A 22,137-nucleotide genomic window follows, 5' to 3' on the forward strand; every position below is an offset into this window, starting at 1 on the left:
TATGCATCTGGATTTTTTTTGTGCGTACGCACATTTCCGCTTTTTTCCGTATGCCAAGTTTTAGTGTGAATTCTACACACGACATTATGCATGAGGCCCCCGGTCTCTACCTTGAGCTGTGAGAAAGATAGTGATGTCATTCAAAAAAGTATCAGGAAAAAATGCACTCCATCATTTGATGTCACAAAGCTTAATTAGTGTACTCTTCACATCCCCCACTTAGTGAGGAGGAATTTTTCCATGTGAATGGTGGCAGTCTGTTTTTATGTCCTTACAATTTGCAAAGCTGAGCTGAACACTTGGGAATACAGTATACATTATTCCAAAGGATTTTATTAAGATTGACATAAATATATATTTTTTCACATATTCATGTTATCACTAGGCATTTTCTTTGTGTTAAATGTAAAACTGAAATGTTGATCAGTTTATACTTAAATGAAATTATTAATTATGTTTCTGCAGCTACAGGGAAGGAAGATGGAAATGGCAGAGAAGAATACTTTGAGCCCATCTCTCCAGACCGAACATCTATTCCACCTGAGGAACCATATTCAGATGAGGGTGATCAAGAAGAAGATCCAGCAGAAGATGGAGAGGAGGATGACGACGAAGAGGTCGATGGTGATGAAGAAGAGGAAGATGATGTAAGGAATGTGGGAAGCTTAATGGAAGATGAAGAAGAGGAGGATGAAGAGGACGATGAGGGTGAGCAGGATGAGGAAGAGGGAGAAGGTAGGGTGGGTGGGTGGGTTGGATAAAGGCAGTTTTCAAATTCAGGGTCAGACAGCTACACTTAAAATGAATGTTCTTCACAGTGCTCTTATATCTTGGGCTTTTTTTTATACTTTTTTCCAAAGTATAACATTTTTCATGTTTACATTGAACAAACAAAATCAAAATGTTTCTTAGGACATACGGGCTGTTTTTTTGAATCAGTCAAATTATTTTTGTACTTTTTAACTTAGAAAATCAAACAGAGAAATACAAACATTCATTGTATTCATTAAGGTTTTATTGTGTAGGATTTTTTACATGCAAAGTTAAATTACAATGCAGATGTTATTTTCTTTTTAAATAATACAGACGTTTACTAATTTGTTGGTACCTGACTAACTTGAAACTGAAAAAATTATGTATTCCATATTTAACAAATATCAGCCTTTGCATCAGAGTTTATTTCACCAGAATATTTCAAACAATAACACAAATGAAATGACATGGGACAAAAATTATAAGATCCTTAACCTAATATCTTGTTACACAGCCTTTAGAGGCAATCACTGCAAACAAGCAATTCCTGTAGCTTTCATTGAGACTTCTGTATCTGTCAACAGGAAGTCTGGCCCACTGTTCCTGACAAACTGCCCCAGGTGTGTCAGGTTTGCAGGGTGCCTTCTCCACACTGTGTGTTTCAGTTCTTTCTGCAGATTTTTGATAGAATTCAAACCAGGGCTCTTAGAAGGCCACTTCAGAATAGGATATAGTTTTGTTCTTAGCCAATCTGGTATGCTTTATCTATATGTTTTGATTCATTATAATAATAATAATTTTTTGCATTTATATTATCCTGTTGGAGGATCCATGAACTGTTACTGACATGAGCTTTCTGTCACTGGGCAGTTTATTTTGCTCCAGAATGTCTTGATAGTGTTGAAATTTTATGGTTTGCTGAACAGACTCAAGGCACCCTGTGCTACATGTAGCAAAGCAGCCCCAAAACATAACAAAGCCAACTCCATGTTTCACAGTAGGTATGGTGTTCCTTTCTTTGATAACTTCTATTGTCTGTCTGTGGACATAGAGCTGATGTGACAAAGCTCTAGTTTTGTCTCATCTGTCCAAATGACATACTCCCAGAAACATTGCATCTGGTCAATATGCATTTTAGCGAATTCTAGTCTGACTTTTTTGTGTTTTACGTTCAAAAGTGGAATCCTCCTGGGTCTTCTTCCATTGAGTCCACTGTCACTGATAATAGTGCAGTCAGACACTGATGGACCTTCACCTTTGAGTATAGCTTGTATCTCTTTGGAGGTAGTCCTTTGTTTTTTGTCTACCTTTCTCACTTCCCTTCTGCCCATTCTGGGGGTTGATTTTTCTCTTACGGCTGGTTACTGTCCTGTGGACCTTGAACTTATTAATAATATTTTCCAACTGTTGTCACAAGAACATCAAGCTGCTTGGAGATAATCTTTTAGTCCTTGCTTTTTACATGCTTGTCTGTAATTTTCTTTCTGCTCTCCTCAGACAATTCTCTCCTTTGCTTTCTCTGGTCCATGTCCGGTGTGGGACATACAATGATACCAAATAGCAGAGTGACTACTTTTCTTCATTTAAATAGGCTAAATGACTGATTGCATAAATAGAGACATGTGTGATACTAATTAAAGGAATCAGCTAGTTTGAAAAATCTCTCTAACCCAAATATTTATGATCTTTTCTAATGGTACCAACAAATGTTTCCAGGCAATTTTAGAATATCTTTGTAAAATAAGCAATACTTGATCTCTTTTCACACTTTGCTTTGCTTTCCTTGATGACATATCAAAGACATACAGGTATACATGGGTTAATTGCTTTTCATTTAATCACTTTTCTGGAGGCATACAACAGTTTTTCAATGATCTGTAAGAGTATCAACATTTGTGGACAATTTAAAAATTGCAACTAAAAAAGGCATAAAACAAAGTTCTACATAAAAATGTAATAGGTTTATAATTTCATAAGAAAAACTGTACTCAAAAGAAGGAAAATGACTTAACTTTATTTTGAGACTGTTGACTACTTCTACATAATGATTAATATCAGCACTGCTTACTGTGTTTAAATCTGTAGGACAGACAAGATCTTAAAGTTGGCTCTTTACTTTCATTAAATGGTAATTTAGCTTTGTGGCTACAACAATATAGTGAACAATCTGTTCTATACTCTTTTAAAATCAATCTTACTCTGCTATAAGTTAGAACATAACATTGTAAAGAACCTTGCAACATTATTTGACTCATAAAGTAACTGCTTTTCCAAATTAACATTTTATTTATTGGGAATCTGTACAAAGTATGTAATGACAGGAGTTATTAGTTGGGATTAAATGCTGATATGAGCGATTATCTAATTAATCATAATTTCATAATTTTGTCAATGAATGTTTAATTTTCTTTACAATATATGCATATAGGTACAATGGATTGAGATACAGTAGTATTCAGACCCCTTTGACTTTTTGCACATTTTACTGTGTTGTGATTTTAAATGGACACTTTTGCCATTTTTTTCCCATTAATCTAAACTCGGTAACCCATAATGACAAAATGAAAACATGTTTTCTGATCATTTTGCAAATGTATTAGAAATCAAAAACTCTGGTCTCTCACATACTGTATATAAGTATTTAGACCCTTTACTCTGGCACTCCAGATTGTGGTTAGTCACATCCTTTTTGCTTTAATTATACTTGAGGTGAGTCTAGAATATGGAGTCCACCTTTGGTGAATTGAATTGATTGGACATAGTTTAGAAAGTATGTGTATATAAGGTCCCGCAATTCATATTGTGTGTCAGGACAAAAACCATGCCATGAATTACAAGGAACGCTTTTTTTAGACCTGTGCAATAAAAAGTATGAAGAGGCTTAGATCCAGAACAAGGGTATAAAACCATGTGTAAAGACTTCAGTGTTCCCAAGAGCATAGTGGCCTCAATAATTGTGAAACAGAAGTTTGGAATCACCAGCACTCTTCCAAGAATTGGCCATCCAGCTTGAGTGAGTAACCTGGCATGAAGGGTCTTGGTCAGGAAAATGACCAAGAACCCAGTAGTTACTGTAACACATCAGAAGTGTTGCGATGGGAGAACATATCGGAAGTTCAACCATCTCTGCAGCACTCTAGCAATTGGGCATTTGTAGTAGAATGGCTTACTCCTGCTTGGTGTTTGCTGAACTGTGTTTAAAAGTCTCTGGGAGCATGAGGACAAAGATTATCTAGTCAGATGAAATAAAAATTGAGCTCTTTGGGCAGAACTCCATGCACTTAATCTGGCAAAAACCAGGCAGTACTCATTGCCTGCCTAATAACATCTTTACAGTGAAGCATAGTGGTGGCAGCATCATGCTATGAGGGTGCGTCACAGTGGCAGCGACAGGGAGACTGAATGGAACTGAGGGAAGGATGTACGCAACTAAATACAGAGGGGTTCTTGAAGAAAACCTGCTCCTGACCGTACACCTTCATACTGGGGCAACAATTTACGTTTCAGTACTACAGTGACCCACACCATATAGTCAACACAACTCTGGCTGTCCTTTCATGGTTCAGCCAAATCCCAGACTTAAACCGCATAAAACATCTGTCGAGAGACCCTAAGATGGTTGTTTACAGACACTTTCCATCTAATGTAACAGAGCTTGAGAGGATCTGTCAGGAAGAATGGGATAAATGCCCAAATCTAGGTGTGTAAAGCCCCAAGAAGACTCAAAGCTGTAATTGGTGCCAAAGGGGCTTCTAAAAAGTACAGAATGAAGTGTCTGTATACTTGTATAAATGAAAGATTTTAGTTTCTGATTTTATTAAATTTGCAAGCCTTTCTGAAAACTTTTTCATTTTGTCATTATGAGTTATTAGGTGTAGATATATAGGAAAATATGATAGATTTATCAATTTAATATGATAGATTTATCAATTTAAAGTTAAATCTACAACACCATAAAGTATGCAGAAAGTGAAGGGGTCTGAGTACTTTCTGAATCCGCTGTGTATAATGCTAACGTGTGTCTAGCCTCTGGTGCTCATTATAGCACTTACCAGATTTGTTTTGCTTCTTTAAATAATTTTTATTTATTCTTATTGTCTTTCCATTCCTAAAGTGTATTAGATGTTGCCATTACATTTTGGAGGAAAAGTTTTTACATGTGAGCAATGTTTGTTTAAAACACCAATCATCCTCTTGACAATGCTAGTGTGTAAAGTCAACCATCAGGCACTTTCATTGGCACAAAGAAAGAAAGTATAAAGAAGGAAATCTGAAGTTTAGTGCTGTGTGCATCCTATGGAAGCAGGTTTTTGCTCTAGTCAGTTTTATAATCAATGAGTCCTTTTACCTTTAATTTTACTTATTGTTTAGATAACCTTTTTCCTTCTTCTTCTTATTTACATATTCTGCTTTCAAACATCACATTTTAGAAATTTAGCAGTGTTTATATTTTTCCCATGTTAAATGCTTAACTCTCTTTTTTGTTGTTTTCCTGTTAATTTACCTTTTTTATGTGGGCATTGGTTCATTATATCCTAATACGATGACAACGAACAAGAAGCAGAGTAGACATGACCTAACATCAGTTGGGGCTGAAAGGCTGCAGCTACTTCAATGTCAGAACCACTAACAGTATATAACACATGAAATAACCAGAACATATGGGAAAGTGTAGCTAAATCATAATTATAATTAGGCTGCAAAATTAATTGTACATTAGTCATGATTACAATTACAACTGCCTCAATGTACTTATCATGGAAAGTGAATACGGCTGCATTCCAAGTAGTTTTTCCTGGTAATAAATTTCTCTAAACAGCAAATGACTGTTCTAATCAAGCAATGACTAATCAGAGGCATTCACATCATAGGAATAACTACGTGCAACAATACCTTTTAAAGTGTAAACATATTAACTTTTGTTTGTAGCATCTTCCAGAAAAATTGAGAAGAGTGAGTAGTGCTGAACCTTGATCACTTGACACTTTTTAGATGTTTGAGTTTCAGAATGAACAGAATTGTCCACTTTTTTTCAAAAGTGTACTATGCAAACTGATAAACTGTTTTATGCAAGCATTTATAGAGCCATTTAAATTTCAAGTGTTCCTGGAAGATAAGCATGCAGCACTACGTCCTCAACACAGATAATCATTACCTGTTTATGCAGCAACCTATCTAAAGTAATATCCAATAACAGTAATCATCATGTTTCATTGATCAAAAGACAAAGGTCCGATTAAAACTGTGCACAACAAAGGTTTAAAATAATGATCAACAGTCAATAGTAAGAGAAGTCATCCCCTCCAGTAGTTTGTCTTCCGAAGTTATGTTGCCCTTACTTTATTTCAGATTTTGGAAAAGAAATCAGAATGAATGTGAAACAAGTGTGCTTTTTGCAACCAAGAATGATTTGCAGTAGATTAGGACAATGGATGCATAGCTGAACAAAATAGTTCATTAGAGTATTAGAGCAATGAGGCACCGATCATTCAAGCTGGTAACCTTCATAAACTTGACTTCTGATTGGGTTGTGACTTTGGGTCTGCCAGATCTCTTTCTATCAGAGTTTCTTCCAGTTTCCAATTGCCTTTGGATTGTGTAGGACACCGTACTCACTGACAGACAGAGGAGGAGGAGGTGGTTGGGAGCATGCACTGATACATCGCATTGCCTCTCCCACCACATGACGAACCACCCGGATTGGGACCCTAGTGCAGCCTAGTGGAACAGTTTAAGTTTTTATTTATTTATTTATTTTTTTACAGTGGCTGGTGTGCCAATCCTCCCACAAACCCTCAAGTTTTACGTGCAAGGAAGGACCTGCTTGCAGGGCTGGATGCAGATTGACGTCATACCCACAATGAAGCAATTGCGTAAGGGCCCAACAGAGTAGAATTACTTCTAGCGTTTACCGGACTCAGATTGGCAACCTTCCTATTACTGGCGTAGATCCCCAGCCACAGAGCCACCAGACAGAGGGGGTTTAAGTAATCAACTGAAGTTGGGACACCTGTGTAAAATTGTTTGATTTACTTTATTTACTGTAAGTTGTAACCTGTAAGTTGTCCCTGAAGAAGGCCCATTTGTAATATTCTGAGATTTCCTTTTTTCTGCTTTTTTTTAACCTAAACTTTAAATTTGAATCTCTGGCAGTTAACTGCTTACCTTTTCACCATGTTAGGTTATTTATTGCATTACAACTGATTGAATTTGCAAAAAAACTGGAAAATCTTTTGACCAAGTTGTGTACAGTAATCCCTCCTCCATCGTGGGGGTCGCGTTCCAGAGCCACCCGCGAAATAAGAAAATCCGTGAAGTAGAAACCATATATTTATATGGTTATTTTTATATTGTCATGCTTGGGTCACAGATTTGCGCAGAAACACAGGAGGTTGTAGAGAGACAGGAACATTTATTCAAACACTGCAAACAAACATTTGTCTCTTTTTCAAAAGTTTAAACTGTGCTCCATGACAAGACAGAGATGACAGTTCTGTCTCACAATTAAAAGAATGCAAACATATCTTCCTCTTCAAAGGAGTGCGTGTCAGGAGCACAGAATGTCACATAGATAGAGAAAACAATCTCTAGCAAACAAATCAATAGTGCTGTTTGGCTTTTAAGTATGCGAAGCACCGCGGAACAAAGCTGTTGAAGGCGGCAGCTCACACCCCCTCCGTCAGGAGCAGGGAGGGAGAGAGAGAGAGCGAGAGAGACAGAGTTTGTTTTTCAGTCAAAAATCAATACGTGCCCTTTGAGCTTTTAAGTATGCGAAGCACCGTGCAGCATGTCGTTTCAGGAGGCAGCTGCACAAAAGATAGCAACGTGAAGATAATCTTTCAGCATTTTTAGACGAGCGTCCATATCGTCTAGGTGTGCGAACAGCCCCCCTGCTCAATCCCCATACGTCAGGATCAGAGAAAGTCAGAGCAAGAGAGAGAGAAGAGTAAGCAATCTAGCTTCTCAGCCATCTGCCAATAGCGTCCCTTGTATGAAATCAACTGGGCAAACCAACTGAGGAAGCATGTACCAGAAATTAAAAGACCCATTGTCCGCAGAAATCCGCGAACCAGCAAAAAATCCGCGATATATATTTAAATATGCTTACATATAAAATCCGCGATGGAGTGAAGCTGCGAAAGGCGAAGCGCGATATAGCGAGGGATCACTTTACATTAAACACCAATAAATAAAACAATATAGTTAAGTAGAATTGCACTCCTGCCTAGTAATATATTAGGAAAGTCCTATACAAAATAAATGTAACATAAACATAACATATTGAATGGAGGAAAATAGAAATCAGGAAGAGACAGATGAATCAGAGACTGTTTAATCATTGTAAGAAAAAAACTGTTCATATGTCTTGCAGTTCTTGCCTTTAATGACCAATAACATGGTTGCCCAGGTCTAGTCTTTGCTTATATTTCCAGCTCATTTCCTGCCCCACAAAGTATACAGGACCTCAGTGGAGTCCAGCTTCAGTCCTACAATCATTTCTACTGCCTGAATAACATGCTGTGTAGTTTGTTTGGAGTGAGTAGATGCATTGCCATAGCAGACCGTTATGTAGAAAGTGAGACGGCTCTGTAAAACTGTAGCAGCACTGATTGAGGCAAGTTAAACTTTTTAAGTTAAATGTGAAAAATCATCTTCTGCCAAGCATTTTTGATAAGACCAGTTAGTTTTTCATCCCAGTTCAAATTGTGAGTACTAGTTGTGCCGAGAATTTTAAATGGTTCTACCCTGTTAATAATTACATCATTTATACCTAGGGGTGTTATTTCAGTTGTTTTCATGGAATTAAAATTGTTGAGGGTTTACCAACTGGCTAGCTGATCCACCTCCCTCCAATATGACACCTGATTCCCATATGTCATCAGGTCAATCAGAGTGGTGTCATCAGCAAACTTAAGCAGTTTAACAGATGCGTCAATGGAGGTGCAGTCATTGGTGTACAGTGATCCCTCGCTATATCGCGCTTCGCCTTTCGCGGCTTCACTCCATCGCGGATTTTATATGTAAGCATATTTAAATATATATCGCGGATTTTTCGCTGCTTCGCGGGTTTCTGCGGACAATGGGTCTTTTAATTTCTGGTACATGCTTCCTCAGTTGGTTTGCCCAGTTGATTTCATACAAGGGACGCTATTGGCAGATGGCTGAGAAGCTACCCAACTTACTTTCTCTCTCTCTCTCTCTCTCTTGCGCTGACGTAGGGGGGTGTGAGCAGGGGGGCTGTGTGCAGCTGCTTCCTGAAGGACATGCTGCACGGAGCTTCGCATACTTAAAAGCTCAAAGGGCACGTATTGATTTTTTATCTCTCTCTATCTCTCTCTAACTCTCTCTCTGCTCCTGACAGGGGGGGTGTGAGCTGCCGCCTTCAACAGCTTTGTACCGGCGGTGCTTCGCATACTTAAAAGCCAAAAAGCCCTATTGATTTTTTTTTTTGACTGCTTGCTTTGCACTCCTTTGAAAAGGAAGATATGTTTGCATTCTTTTAATTGTGAGACAGAACTGTCATCTCTGTCTTGTCATGGAGCACAGTTTAAACTTTTGAAAAAGAGACAAATGTTTGTTTGCAGTGTTTGAATAACGTTCCTGTCTCTCTACAACCTCCTGTGTTTCTGTGCAAATCTGTGACCCAAGCATGACATTCTAAAAATAACCATATAAACATATGGTTTCTACTTCGCGGGTGGCTCTGGAACGCAACCCCCGCGATGGAGGAGGGATTACTGCACAGAGAAAAAAAGAGTGGGGACAGAACACAACCCTGATGCCACTGATGTTCTCAGAGTCTGGGACCCTGACTGATACTTGCCTATCTTTACTGTCTGACGTCTTTTACTTAGAAAATCAGAGATCCAGAGACGTGACATTTATACCGATGTTTTCTATTTATACTGTGTATAGATACAGTATATAGATGTTTTTGAAGCAGACAGGAACAACTCATATGTGTTTAAACACTGATCAGAAATAATTTGGGTACGACTGCCAATCCTAATGTGATGTGGGGGACCTTCCGTGACAAGACCCTGAAGGTTGCTGAGGGTTCTGTTGGTGTTACCGATGTTCCCAGAAGGAGGTGTTTCATCTCGCAGGGCACCCTGGATATCATCGAGAGGAGTTGCAGCGCACGGCTCAATGGCAACTCTGGTCTGTACCGGGAACTGAGATGGATGGCTGTGACGGCTCTGAAGGCAGATAAAGAGGTGTTTGTTAGAGGAATCTGTGAGAAATTGACACACCATCTGTGGTCTAGTGACCCACGTCCTGCTTACAGAGGAATCGAAGAATTACGCACATCTGAGTCTGTTCTTCGGAGAGTCGCAGTCAGGATGGTTGATGGAACAATCCTTATGGATGACACTGTAGTTGTGACCTGCTGGGCTGGCTACTTTGAGCAGTTATTCAAAGCTGATCCTCCGGCTAGGACGTTGGATATCCTCCAATTAGCTGTGAACCACCCAATCTCATTGAGATTGCACAGGTGGTGAACTAGCTGAGGGGGGGAAAAGGCTACAGAGATCTGTGGTATCCAGGGTGAACTTCTCCAGGCTGGTGGTAGGGCTGTCCTCCTGGCATTGCAAGCAATCTTTGCTTCCATTTTGGAGACTGGCATCTTCTCAACTGATTGGAAAATGGGACTTGTCGTCCCTATCTGGAAAGGGAACGGTGATCGCCTGGATTGCAGCAACAACAGGAGGATAACACTGCTCTTGGTGCCGGGTAAGGTCCTTGCTAGGGTCATCCTCAATAAGATCCGTGATCACTTGCTCACCTACCAGCAACCAGAACAGTCTTGTTTTACGCCTAAGAAGTCTACCATCAACCGCATCCTGGCACTGAGAGTTCTCATGGAGCACAAACACGAATATCGGCAGAGATTTTTTTGCAGCCTTTGTCGATTTTCATAAAGCATTTGATTTAGTTGATCGAGCTGCCCTGTAGGACATCCTGAGGAATTGCGGGATCCCCTCGAGGTTGCTGGATATCATGACCTGCCTGTACACTGGTACTGTGAGTGCTGTGCAGAGTGGAGGCAGAACCTTTGCTTTTTTCCCCCAATTGATTCTGGGGTTCGTCATGGGTGTGTTCTTGCTCCTACTCTGTTCAATGCTTGTATGGACTGGGTGTTGGGCAAGGTCGTCGGGTCCAGCGACTGTGGGGCATGTGTTGGTGAAGAAAGACTCACGGATGTTGACTTTGCTGACAATGCTCTGATCTTCGTGGAGTCAATGTAGGCTCTAATCGTGGATTTCGAGAGACTGAGCGAGGAGTCTGAGTGTCTGGGCTTGCGAGTGTCCTGGATAAAAACCAAGATCCAGGCCTTTAATTACCTCTTGGGCACATCCATCAGCAGTGTGTCTGTTTGCGGAGAGAGTGTTGACCTTGTCGAGAGGTTTACTTTCCTTGGCAGTGACATTCATGTCTCTGGTGACTCTTCCTATGAAGTCAATAGACGGATTGGGAGAGCATGGGGGTCATGAGATCGCTGGAAAGGGGTGTGTGGCGCTCCCGATATCTATGCAAAAGGACAAAGGTCCAAGTCTTTAGAGTCCTGGTGCTTCCTGTCTTGCTATATGGTTGCGAGACATGGACGCTATCCAGTGACCTGAGACAAAGACTGGACTCCTTTGGTACTGTGTCTCTCCAGAAAATCCTTGGGTACCGTTGGTTTGACTTTGTGTCAAATGAGTGGTTGCTTATGGAGTCCCGAATGAGGCATATTACCTGCATTGTGAGGGAGCGTCAGTTACGGCCTGGTGGCGCGTTTCCCCAAGGGTGATCCAGTTCATAAGATCCTCATTGTTGGGGACCCGAGTGGCTGGACCAGGCCAAATGTTGGCCACGTAACACTTAGCTGCAGCAGATAGTGGGTCATTTCCGGAGCGTGGGATTGGACTGCGTGTCTGCCTAGGGGGTTGCCAACCGGGATCCTGAGTTGTTTTGTTGTGTAGTGGGTGCGGCAATGCATTGTACGCATGCATGCTCCCCAACTTGACTTGACTTGTAGAGATCTGAGAGACACCTTAATAAGTAGCACATAAAGAAGGGATACCAGTTTGGATTTAGATGAGAGGGATGAGGCAAAAGAGTAAAGGGTATGATTTGGAAGGGGGAGGCTAATGGGACTCCACTTGCCCAAAAAACTCACTGTAGCTGAAGGAAAATGAAAAAAAGATGGGGTGACCGCCAGTATTAAAAATTCATATAGTGAAACCGTATCACCTCAGAAATATGCCCAAAAGGTTTTCAACTCTGCTCCACATGTGGAAGGCATAAGATGGGACCAAACACGGTGGCCAATGCTTTAATCTTACTGGAAATAAATGGGAGTATGGAAAGGCAGTAGGAAACTGTAGAACTGGATTTTACTGGAAGCCGCAATGGAAGATATGTTGGTGAATGAGATCAATTCCAGATTAGTTTGTGGTTGAATGCCAAGTGATCCCTCCACCTGACCCTGTGCGAATCAATGTATTGTGTCTGACTGAGTGGCGCTTGCCATTCCACAAAAGGGAAGATAACAAAGTTCTGACCTCAGATCAGTATCTTTTGGGGAAAGTCATGGCACTAACAAAGTTGAATCTTGGAAAGATGCTCATCTTTATAATGGAAAGCCTGGCTTAAAAGAAAGGTATGACCAGTAGATAGAATCTTTAGTGTCCTTAAAGACACAGTGGTTGTTTGGAGCTGTTAGATCCTGGAGAGAGGCAGAGACATCCAAACCCAGGTATCGAAAAGAATCCGTCTGTGGAACATAGTCTGAGGGGCAAAGGAATGGTGGAGAGGATTAAGCGGAAAAGAGAAGATTTACTCTAATTTCATAACCAGAAAAGGTTTAAAAACAGTTAAATATTAAGGGCCTGCTTTAGTTCAGAGGGAGAATGACTTAAAACCAATCACGTATATCAGCATAAATGTAGACCTTGTGAGGGGAATTATTAATATAAGTTGAGGAGAATGTTTTTGGAGAAGTGGATTGCAGCAGCTGGGGTTCAAGAGAGAGGATGATTAAGTGTGAGGATAGTGGGCAGCCCTTTACAGCTCCTCTGTCAATATGAAAGGGTAGGAAATATTCAAAGTAGTAATTAGGAATGAAGACTAGTAAGAGTACAGGGCTTTAATCATATTTATAAAACAAAGTCCGTTACTTATTTAAAAAAAAAAAAATCTCTCTATAAAGAAATGGCCAATTCATTCTATTGAATGCCTGATCCGGTTGCATTTCATTGAATCACCAACTGCTTAACAGCATATGAGAATAAGAAGAGTGATTAAATATATATTTATTGAGGGTTGCAATTTAGAGGTCCAAGAGTTTGGGGAGCAGACCTTCTGGACCAAGTGATCGCCATGCTCATGGTCTCCAAAGCCTCTGGAACTTCTTTTAGTATCAGGGGTGCTTCGAAGATGCAGGACTCCTCCTCTGTAAGCCTTGAGAGTGGCACAGCCTTGATAAATTAATCAACAACATGTGTAGAGGAACTACAACTGGAATAAAAGAGGAACTTCATATCTTTGTGCATTTAACCTAAAATATTATTTTAGAATGTAGTTGTGTGTGGTCCCTTACTGAGATTATGTAGAGGGGATGTGTTCTATAGGAGATTTCATTTTTAATCATCATTTGTTAATGTGCTATGTAAACCTTTACAAATACTTCGGATGATTGTTGGGAAAAGCTAGATATTTTAGGAAAGGTGATCTACATTCTAACTGGAGGGGAACTTATTTTTATCTGAAATCTAGGGGGCAAAGCCCCCTGCTCGCTTCACTCATCAAACCCATCCCCCACCCCCGGTCTGCACTACGCACCAGCCACTTTGTGTCTCTGCTGCTTGCGTATGTAGATTTCACTTTCACCAAAGAATAAATCTTTTCATTCTCGCGGATACAGCTCTTCATTGGGAAGAAACACTACTTTTTTTCCAACTTAAAGTTTAAATCCGAACAATATATTCAATCTCTTTTCGCTATTCCGTTATTTCACAGAGTAATAATTTGTCTGTTTGCGCTAATGTGATCTTTACTATCATTTTTTGAGACTTTCAAATTTTAGTACTTTCATTATTTCTAACCTGTTCTGCATGTGTATCGCAGCAATGTTTTTGAATTCTTTACAACGTTCTACTTTGTTATCTACTCTTTGTGTTTTATTTCCAGACCCGGGTATGGTTAAATCTCTTGGCCCAAAGTCTTGTCTCATGGGATGCGAAAGTATGTCTCTGAAAAAGTCCTGTCTTGTCCCAGGCTAAAAAGTCTTGTCTCATCCCAGGATTTTTTTATTATAATAGAGGATATGACAGATAAAATGCCTGGCCAACTAATCTTAGTAGCACCCACACTACAGCCTTGTTATCTTAAATTCCAGTCTGTTTTCTATTCTCTCTTTCATCAGTTGCTGCTACCTATATTACCCATAATTAAGGTATATCTGATTGATGTAGCAAAACTGATTGATGTGACAAAACCTAATTAATGAGCTTTTGCATTAAAGATGGAACTTAACCTGTGAACGAGGCTAAAAGGCAGGTCTTCAATTCACAAGCTCTTTGTGCACTGCTCTGATTTTCTTGACGTATTTATTCAAGAATATTTTATCAAAAAATGCATGTTTTCCCCATTGTGAGCATTTGACTTGATGACTTGGTTTGTGGAGTAATGTGAGATTTTTTCATTGATGTTCTTATATCGTTTATTGTGGTTTAGCATTGGTTTCCATAGATGGTCATGATATCAGAAATTTTATCATCTCAGTTCTTTGTGAAAACAAGACATTGAAACTTTTTTCTTGGTCATCAGTAGAATCTACATGGGGTAAGTAACAAATTTAAATGCCACTTTTGGATGGGATATTCCTTAAAGCATATAGTGCGTTCCATAATGTATGGGACAAAGGCACACTTTTTTTCTTGATTTACCGCTCTTCTGTGCAGTTTAAAATTACAAATCAAACAATGTAGACATGATTAAAATAAACACCGTATACATTTCAGTCATACCATGTACAAATATTTACTGTATATATAGTCGTCCCAACCACCCCCCCCCAATTTCCGGGCACAATAGTGTTTGAAACATTGCAATGGTAGGTATATTAAAGCAGTTAGAATTAAGTACTTTGTTACATATAACTTGCATGCAATGACTGCTTGAAGTCTGTGATTCATAGACATCAGCAGGTACTGAGTATCTTCTCTGATGAGACTCTGCCAAGCCTCTAATGCAGCCATCTTCAACTACTGCATGTTTCAGGAGCTTGTCACCTTAAGTTTAAGTTTTCTCTTCAGCATAAGGAAGGCATGGTCAATTTTTTTTTAGATTTGACAAACTCCTGAGTTGCCTTAGCAGTATGTTGGGATCATCGTCTCGTAGGATGAAGTGATGTAAAATGAGTTTGGAAGCATTTACTAGAACTTGAGTAGATATAAGGAAAACTTGAGCAAAATTGAGAATAAAATAAGAGCACTCATTAATCACCCAGAAGAAGTTAAGAAATTGTTTACAACTCATGTCGAAGAAGTTGAACAATTGACATCTGCTGCTGACAAAAAAGCAACTGCTTTAAAATGCAAAGTGCTTGGTGATTAGCTGTGTTGGAAGTTAGATATAGAAGGAACATGAGGATATAAGGTCTCCTTGAAAACCATGTATGTGGATCAAATGCCCAAAAGCCTAGAAGCATGATTGTCAGATTTGACAGACTACAATGTGAAGAAAACTTGTGGATACTCAGACAGAAGGAGGAGATTATGTTTAAAAGTAGCCATGTTTGTATTTCTCTCCTTCAACCCATGCAAAATGAGCTACATTCTATAGCATCAAACAGCACTTATGCAGAGCTGAAGTCAGATATAGCCTCTTGTTTACAGCTAAACTAAAAGTAAGTTTTGCTTATGGAGTAAGATCACTGTCAAAAATAACTTGTAATAATTTACGACAAATTTACATTTCACACGTGTGAATATGCTTATGCTTCTCAAAATTGAGTTTGCTTTCACATTACTTTGGAGGTCTTTGAGTATTTCATGTAATTATTTAATATGTTCAAGCCCTAGTGTAGCTGGAGGTGGGGCCTTTGGGGGTAGTCTGCCCCAGATGACACTTTTAGTAAACTTTAGTACTAGACTTTTTAGACAGTTTTATTTGATAGGGCTTTGGCAAGCTAATGCGTGTTATCTATGTTAAAATTCTGACATTTTTAATATTTAAAAACTGTTACAAATGCATATATTGCAAAGTTATATTTTACAAATGCAAATCTTGAGCAGTTCGCCGACTTACTCTGACTGGAGACTCTCTCCGTCAACTTACTCTGACTGAAAGGGATGAACCCTCAATCTTATTATTATTTTATTGTTCTCTCAATCTCAGGATGAAGTGAACAAAAGAGAGTGGTGCTGCTTTTAGAAAAAAGAAAAAGGCTAGGGAAGAAGTATTAAAAAAGAATGAAGTGGTTTTATTGAAATACATCAATTGTAATTAATAATTAAAAAACATTTTTGTTGTTTTTTTACTTTTTGTATGATATGTATTATGTTTTATTTTGTAAGGGAGGGGCAAACTCAGACTGCCCCAAGTGACAAAAAGTCTAGCTACGCCACTGCATTCAAGTATGTCTCAAATACATTAATTGTAAAACGATAAAGCGTCATTGTTTAATGGAATCGTTTATGCCTTCATCTGCTCTCATATTAGAACCATTTGGGCATATACTGTATCATCTGCCTTATATGCAAAGCTCCAACTAATTTAAATCACCACCACTTCATCTTGTCTGTGGGTTTCACAGGAATTATTTTTCCCATGTAGACGGCCGGGGTCCTTACCCAGCCGGGACACTGGGATAACAGAAGAACCTGGGGAGAGAGCTTATTCAGGGTATTACCTCCCCTAGAGCACTCAAGGGCAGTTTTTTTTTTTAAATATACATGTATGTGTGTAACCATCAAGTAACTGAAAGTGACAGTAGATTTAACACTAGGGTATTTGATGGTTTGTATGTTTATATGCACATACATGTATGTATATGTACTTGTGCATAATATTTTATATATAACTGAACAAAACAACTTTAATTCTGATTGCTTTCGGTAACACTATAGAAGGGGAACATTTAGAACATAAAGTGTATAGATTCACTATGTAAAGTATGTAATGCACATCATTAAGAGTTATCTCTTTTTGAATATTCCATTTGGAGAAACATAACTTGGTTGCCTTGTTTAACATCTTTTCCTAGATTTATTGTATCTGGACTGTACTGCTATAAGATATCTCAATGTAATCCTTACTACAATGCTGCTGGGGTGTCTGTTTTTTGGGCATGGCTTATCTCTTGGCATGTCAGAAGACAGAAGAAGTTACTATTTATCTATAAGATAAATTCTAAAATAACATACAGCACCTAGTCCATTGAGCTCCTTTGGCTCCATTAAGGTATTGGACATCCATTTTTGAAATGTATCAGAGATAAAGGGGATTATCATATATGGACTCAAGCAGAAAATAACACTATACACAGATGATATGGCACTTTATATGTCATATCTATAAATATCTTCACCATTAAACCTTAATGCATTATCAGAATTTCAAAATTAATTTTAATTAAAGTGTACTTTTCCAGTGAACACCGTACTGGACTGGACAATGTAAAGAAATTGTTCAGCGCGATTTTTTTAACGTCCTGCTAAAAGAAAACTAAACAAGATCTAAACAGATGGGACCACCCTCCATCTCACCTTAGCAGGGACAATCAGCACTGTAAACATGAACATCCTTCCTTCCTGTCTATTTAAGAGCATCCATAAGTACACCAATAAATTGTTTTTTTTTAGAATCTAGGCTTATTATAACCTCATTTATCTGGAATATTCGAGACGTCCACGCATTCAAAAGGTGACTCTGCCATGGCACTACCTAACTTTGTTTTATTATGTAGCAGCACATATACACACTTTAAAGACATGGAAATCATCACAAATCAATGAAAGGATACCAGCCTTGTCAGCACTGGAATTTAAATCTTACTGTACTTTTTTTTTATATATCCTGCTTTATGCCTCAGTAATTGCTAACTTTCATCAATACACCGATAATTCAGTCGTCAACCAATCACTCAGAAAATGGAACCACTTCAAGCAAAAAAAAAAAAAATATATATATATATATATATATATATATATACATACATACACACATATAAACGTTTTTTCAAGTTATGAACAATTACAATTCTATTTTAACTTTCCAGCAGGACAGTTTTTGCAATATTTTCAAATAAAAATTTTTTTTTTAAATAAACGTATTCAATTTTCCAGATCTTCTGATCAGTCTTAAAGACTCAGACAGCATCCCAACAATATATTTAACATCTCAAATAATTTTCCCTTCACTGATTCTAGGTTTTGGTGGGAAAAAGACCTTTCAATTAGTATTTCAAAAAGGTGTTTAAGTCAACAACAACAACAACAACATTTATTTATATAGCACATTTTCATACAAAAAGTAGCTCAAAGTGCTTTACATAATGAAGAAAAGAAGAATAAAAGACAAAAAAGAAATTAAAATAAGACAACCTTAGTTAACATAATAAGGAGTAAGGTCCGATGGCCAGGGTGGACAGAAAAAACAAAAAAAAACTCCAGAAAGCTGGAGAAAAAAACAAAATCTGTAGGGGTTCCAGGCCACGAGACCGCCCAGTCCCCTTTGGGCATTCTACCTAACATAAATGAAATAGTCCTCTTTGTAGTTAGGGTTCTCACGGAGTCACTTGATGCTGATGGTTATACAGACTTCTGGCTTTTAATCCATCCATCATTGTTGGAACATCATGGTGCTTTGGGTAGATGGTGGTGGCACAAGCCACCACCAATAGGACACCGGAAAAGGAAACAGAAGAGAGAGTAGGGGTTAGTACAAATTTTGAATGAATAGTTATTATAATGAATTGGATATACAGAGTGTCAGGATTAAATTACAGTGAAGTTATGAGAAGGCCATGTTAAAGTAATGTGTTTTCAGTAGTTTTTTAAAGTGCTCCACTGTATTAGCCTGGCGAATTCCTACTGGCAGGCTATTCCAGATTTTAGGTGCATAACAGCAGAAGGCCGCCTCACCACTTCTTTTAAGTTTTGCTCTTGGAATTCTAAGGAGACACTCAGTTGAGGATCTGAGGTTGCGATTTGGAATATAAGGTGTCAGACATTCCGATATATAAGACGGGGCGAGATTATTTAAAGCTTTATAAACCATAAGCAGAATTTTAAAGTCAATTCTGAATGACACAGATAACCATTGTAGTGACATCAAAACTGGAGAAATGTGTTCGGATTTTCTTTTCCTGGTAAGGATTCTAGCAGCTGCATTCTGCACTAACTGCAAACGATTGATGTCTTTTTTGGGGAGTCCTGAGAGGAGTGCATTACAGTAATCTAGCCGACTAAAGACAAACGCATGAACTAATTTCTCTGCATCTTTCGATGATATAAGAGGTCTAACTTTTGCTATGTTCCTTAGGTGAAAAAATGCTGTCCTAGTGATTTTATTAATATGCGATTTAAAATTCAGATTACAATCAACGGTTACCCCTAAGCTTTTTACCTCCGATTTGACTTTTAATCCTAATGCATCCAGTTTATTTCTAATAGCCTCATTGTATCCATTATTGCCAATCACTAAGATTTCGGTTTTTTCTTTATTTAATTTGAGAAAGTTACTATTCATCCATTCTGAGATACAGGTTAGACATTGTGTTAGCGAATCAAGAGATTTGGGGTCATCAGGTGCTATTGATAAATACAGCTGTGTGTCATCAGCATAGCTGTGGTAGCTCACGTTATGTCCCGAGATAATCTGACCTAATGGAAGCATGTAGATGGAGAAGAGCAGCGGACCCAGGATAGAGCCTTGTGGAACACCATATAGAATATCATGTGTCTTTGAGTTATAATTACCACAACTAACAAAGAATTTTCTCCCTGCCAGGTAGGATTCAAACCAGTTTAAGACACTGCCAGAGAGGCCCACCCATTGACTAAGGCGATTCTTAAGAATATTATGATCAATAGTGTCAAATGCGGCACTCAAATCTAAGAGGATGAGAACAGATAAATGGCCTCTGTCTGCATTTACCCGCAAGTCATTTACTACTTTAACGAGTGCAGTTTCTGTGCTGTGATTTGTTCTAAAACCTGACTGAAATTTATCAAGAATAGCATGTTTATTGAGGTGCTCATTTAATTGCATAATGACTGCCTTCTCTAGAATTTTACTTAAGAAAGGCAGGTTAGAGATGGGTCTATAATTTTCAAGAGCAGAGGGGTCGAGATTATTTTTCTTAAGTAGGGGTTTAACTACCGCAGTCTTAAGACAGTCTGGGAAGACCCCCGTATCTAATGACGAATTTACTATGTCAAGAACATTATCAATAAGCACACCCGATACTTCTTTGAAAAAATTTGTTGGTATTGGGTCAAGGGCACAGGTGGATGGTTTCATTTGAGAAATTATTATATGTAAATCAGGTAAATCTATCCTAGTGAAAGACTCTAATTTATTTATTATGGAGTACTGGGGTTTCGGGGGATCCTTAGTGTTGGGGAGATATACTATGTTATTTCTAATATCATTAATTTTTTGATTGAAAAATACAGCGATAGCCTCACAGGTTTTACTGGAAGTACTTAGGAGGCATTCCTTTGAGTTACCTGGGTTTAACAGATGATCAATTGTCGAAAATAAGACTCTGGGATTACTAGCATTGTTATTTATAATCTTAGAGAAATAGCAGCGCCTCTCAAGACGGACTGTGTTATTGTATTCTGTTATTTTAACTTTTAATATCTCATAGTCAATAGTTAGTTTAGTCTTCCTCCATTTACGCTCAGCTCTACGGCATGTTCTCTTTAAATCAGACACTCTTTGGGTCTTCCAAGGTATAACAATGCTAGAAGATTTTTTAACTGTCTTTTCAGGTGCAACTATGTCAACAGCAGCCCTCACTTTAGTATTAAACCTTTCCACCTTACTATTTACATTCTCCTCGCTATTATAGTTGGCACTATAAACGGACTGATTGGTTAGAATGTTTGTAAGTTTTAAAGTTGCTGATGAGTCAAAGAAGCGTTTTTTAACAATATGCTTCTCATGAGTGTTTTCTATCATTATTTCTATATTAAAAAGTAGAAGAAAATGGTCTGAAAGACCCGTATCAATGACCTGCTTTATATCAACTTTTAGTCCTTTAGTAATTACTAAGTCTAACGTATGACCTGCTTTATGTGTAGGCTGATTAACGAGCTGTCTCAAATCAAAGAGTCCAGGAGGTTCATAAATTCTTTTACTTTTTGGTCACATTGATTATCTACATGAAAATTAAAGTCGCCGACTATTAAGAGTACGTCATAGTTCGTAATTAAGATTGACATCAAGTCAGAGAATTCCTCAAAAAAAGACGCGTTGAATTTTGGAGGTCTATACACGGATAATACTAGAACGTGAGAATCTCCCTGAATAATAATGGCGAGATACTCAAAAGACTTGAATTTACCAAAACTGATATTTTTACAAGTCAGCCATACACTGAATACACTCAACAATTTAATTAAAAATCTTTCATCGATCGCACTTATCTTGTTTAAAATTGTCCAAAATGTACTCAGGTCAAGATCCAGCTTGTGAGCATTGCCATCTAGCTGTAGCATCACCAGGCCTTGTCTTCTGTCCAAAACCTTTTTAAACATGGCAAGACATAATTAAAAAATTGAGAAAAAGCATTCATATGGGTGGTGGGGAAGACAGTTTTTGGCTGTCCTCTTTCTCTCTCGGGTGGGGGTTAAATTCTTGTTTTGTCAGGTTTTAGTTTTTCCTTGGATTTTTGGAATCTTTAGCCAATTTAAAGATTCAAATATACTAAAAAATCTTTTTTAGCAAATTTTTAATTTCTAAATATTGTAAATGTACCAGTCAGTTTTCAGTATACACACTTTATTACTGTCTGAAATGTGCTTAATAAAAAGCTAAAAATGTACCAATCACCAAACTGTCAAACAGACAAATAAGAATATGCTTTATTTACATTAAAATGTATTCCACAGTTAAAACACCGCAGATTATTTTCCTAAAATCAGTCTGCTTCTTTCATTTTCTTTGAAAACCCCAAATCCCTGGTGACTCCTGTTGATGGAAACAATTGAATTACGCTTAACAATAAGGAGAAATAGTAAGGTAGTATGTAATTTTTTTTTTCTAAACATTAATGCAAGTTCCAAATCCTCAAATGGTCAGTAATTTTAGTATATTATAATAAAGGTATAAATAATAAGAAATATGTGGTTCAACTATTTTATAAGGGTTGAAAAAAATGAA

The 22,137-nt window shown here is 38.1% G+C and overlaps 1 protein-coding gene across 2 annotated transcripts in view; it reads left to right on the forward strand.

Annotated features, from left to right (window-relative positions):
* virma (vir like m6A methyltransferase associated) overlaps nt 1-22,137 on the forward strand; it is a 217,896-nt gene that overhangs the window by 100,738 nt on the left and 95,021 nt on the right. For both annotated transcript variants that reach the window (XM_051935489.1, XM_051935490.1), the window contains exon 7: nt 466-708. In XM_051935489.1, the coding sequence (XP_051791449.1) occupies nt 466-708 (243 nt within the window). The remainder of the gene's footprint in view (nt 1-465; nt 709-22,137) is intronic.

This window comes from Erpetoichthys calabaricus, chromosome 13 (assembly GCF_900747795.2).
Source record: "Erpetoichthys calabaricus chromosome 13, fErpCal1.3, whole genome shotgun sequence".
Taxonomy (NCBI): domain Eukaryota; kingdom Metazoa; phylum Chordata; class Cladistia; order Polypteriformes; family Polypteridae; genus Erpetoichthys; species Erpetoichthys calabaricus.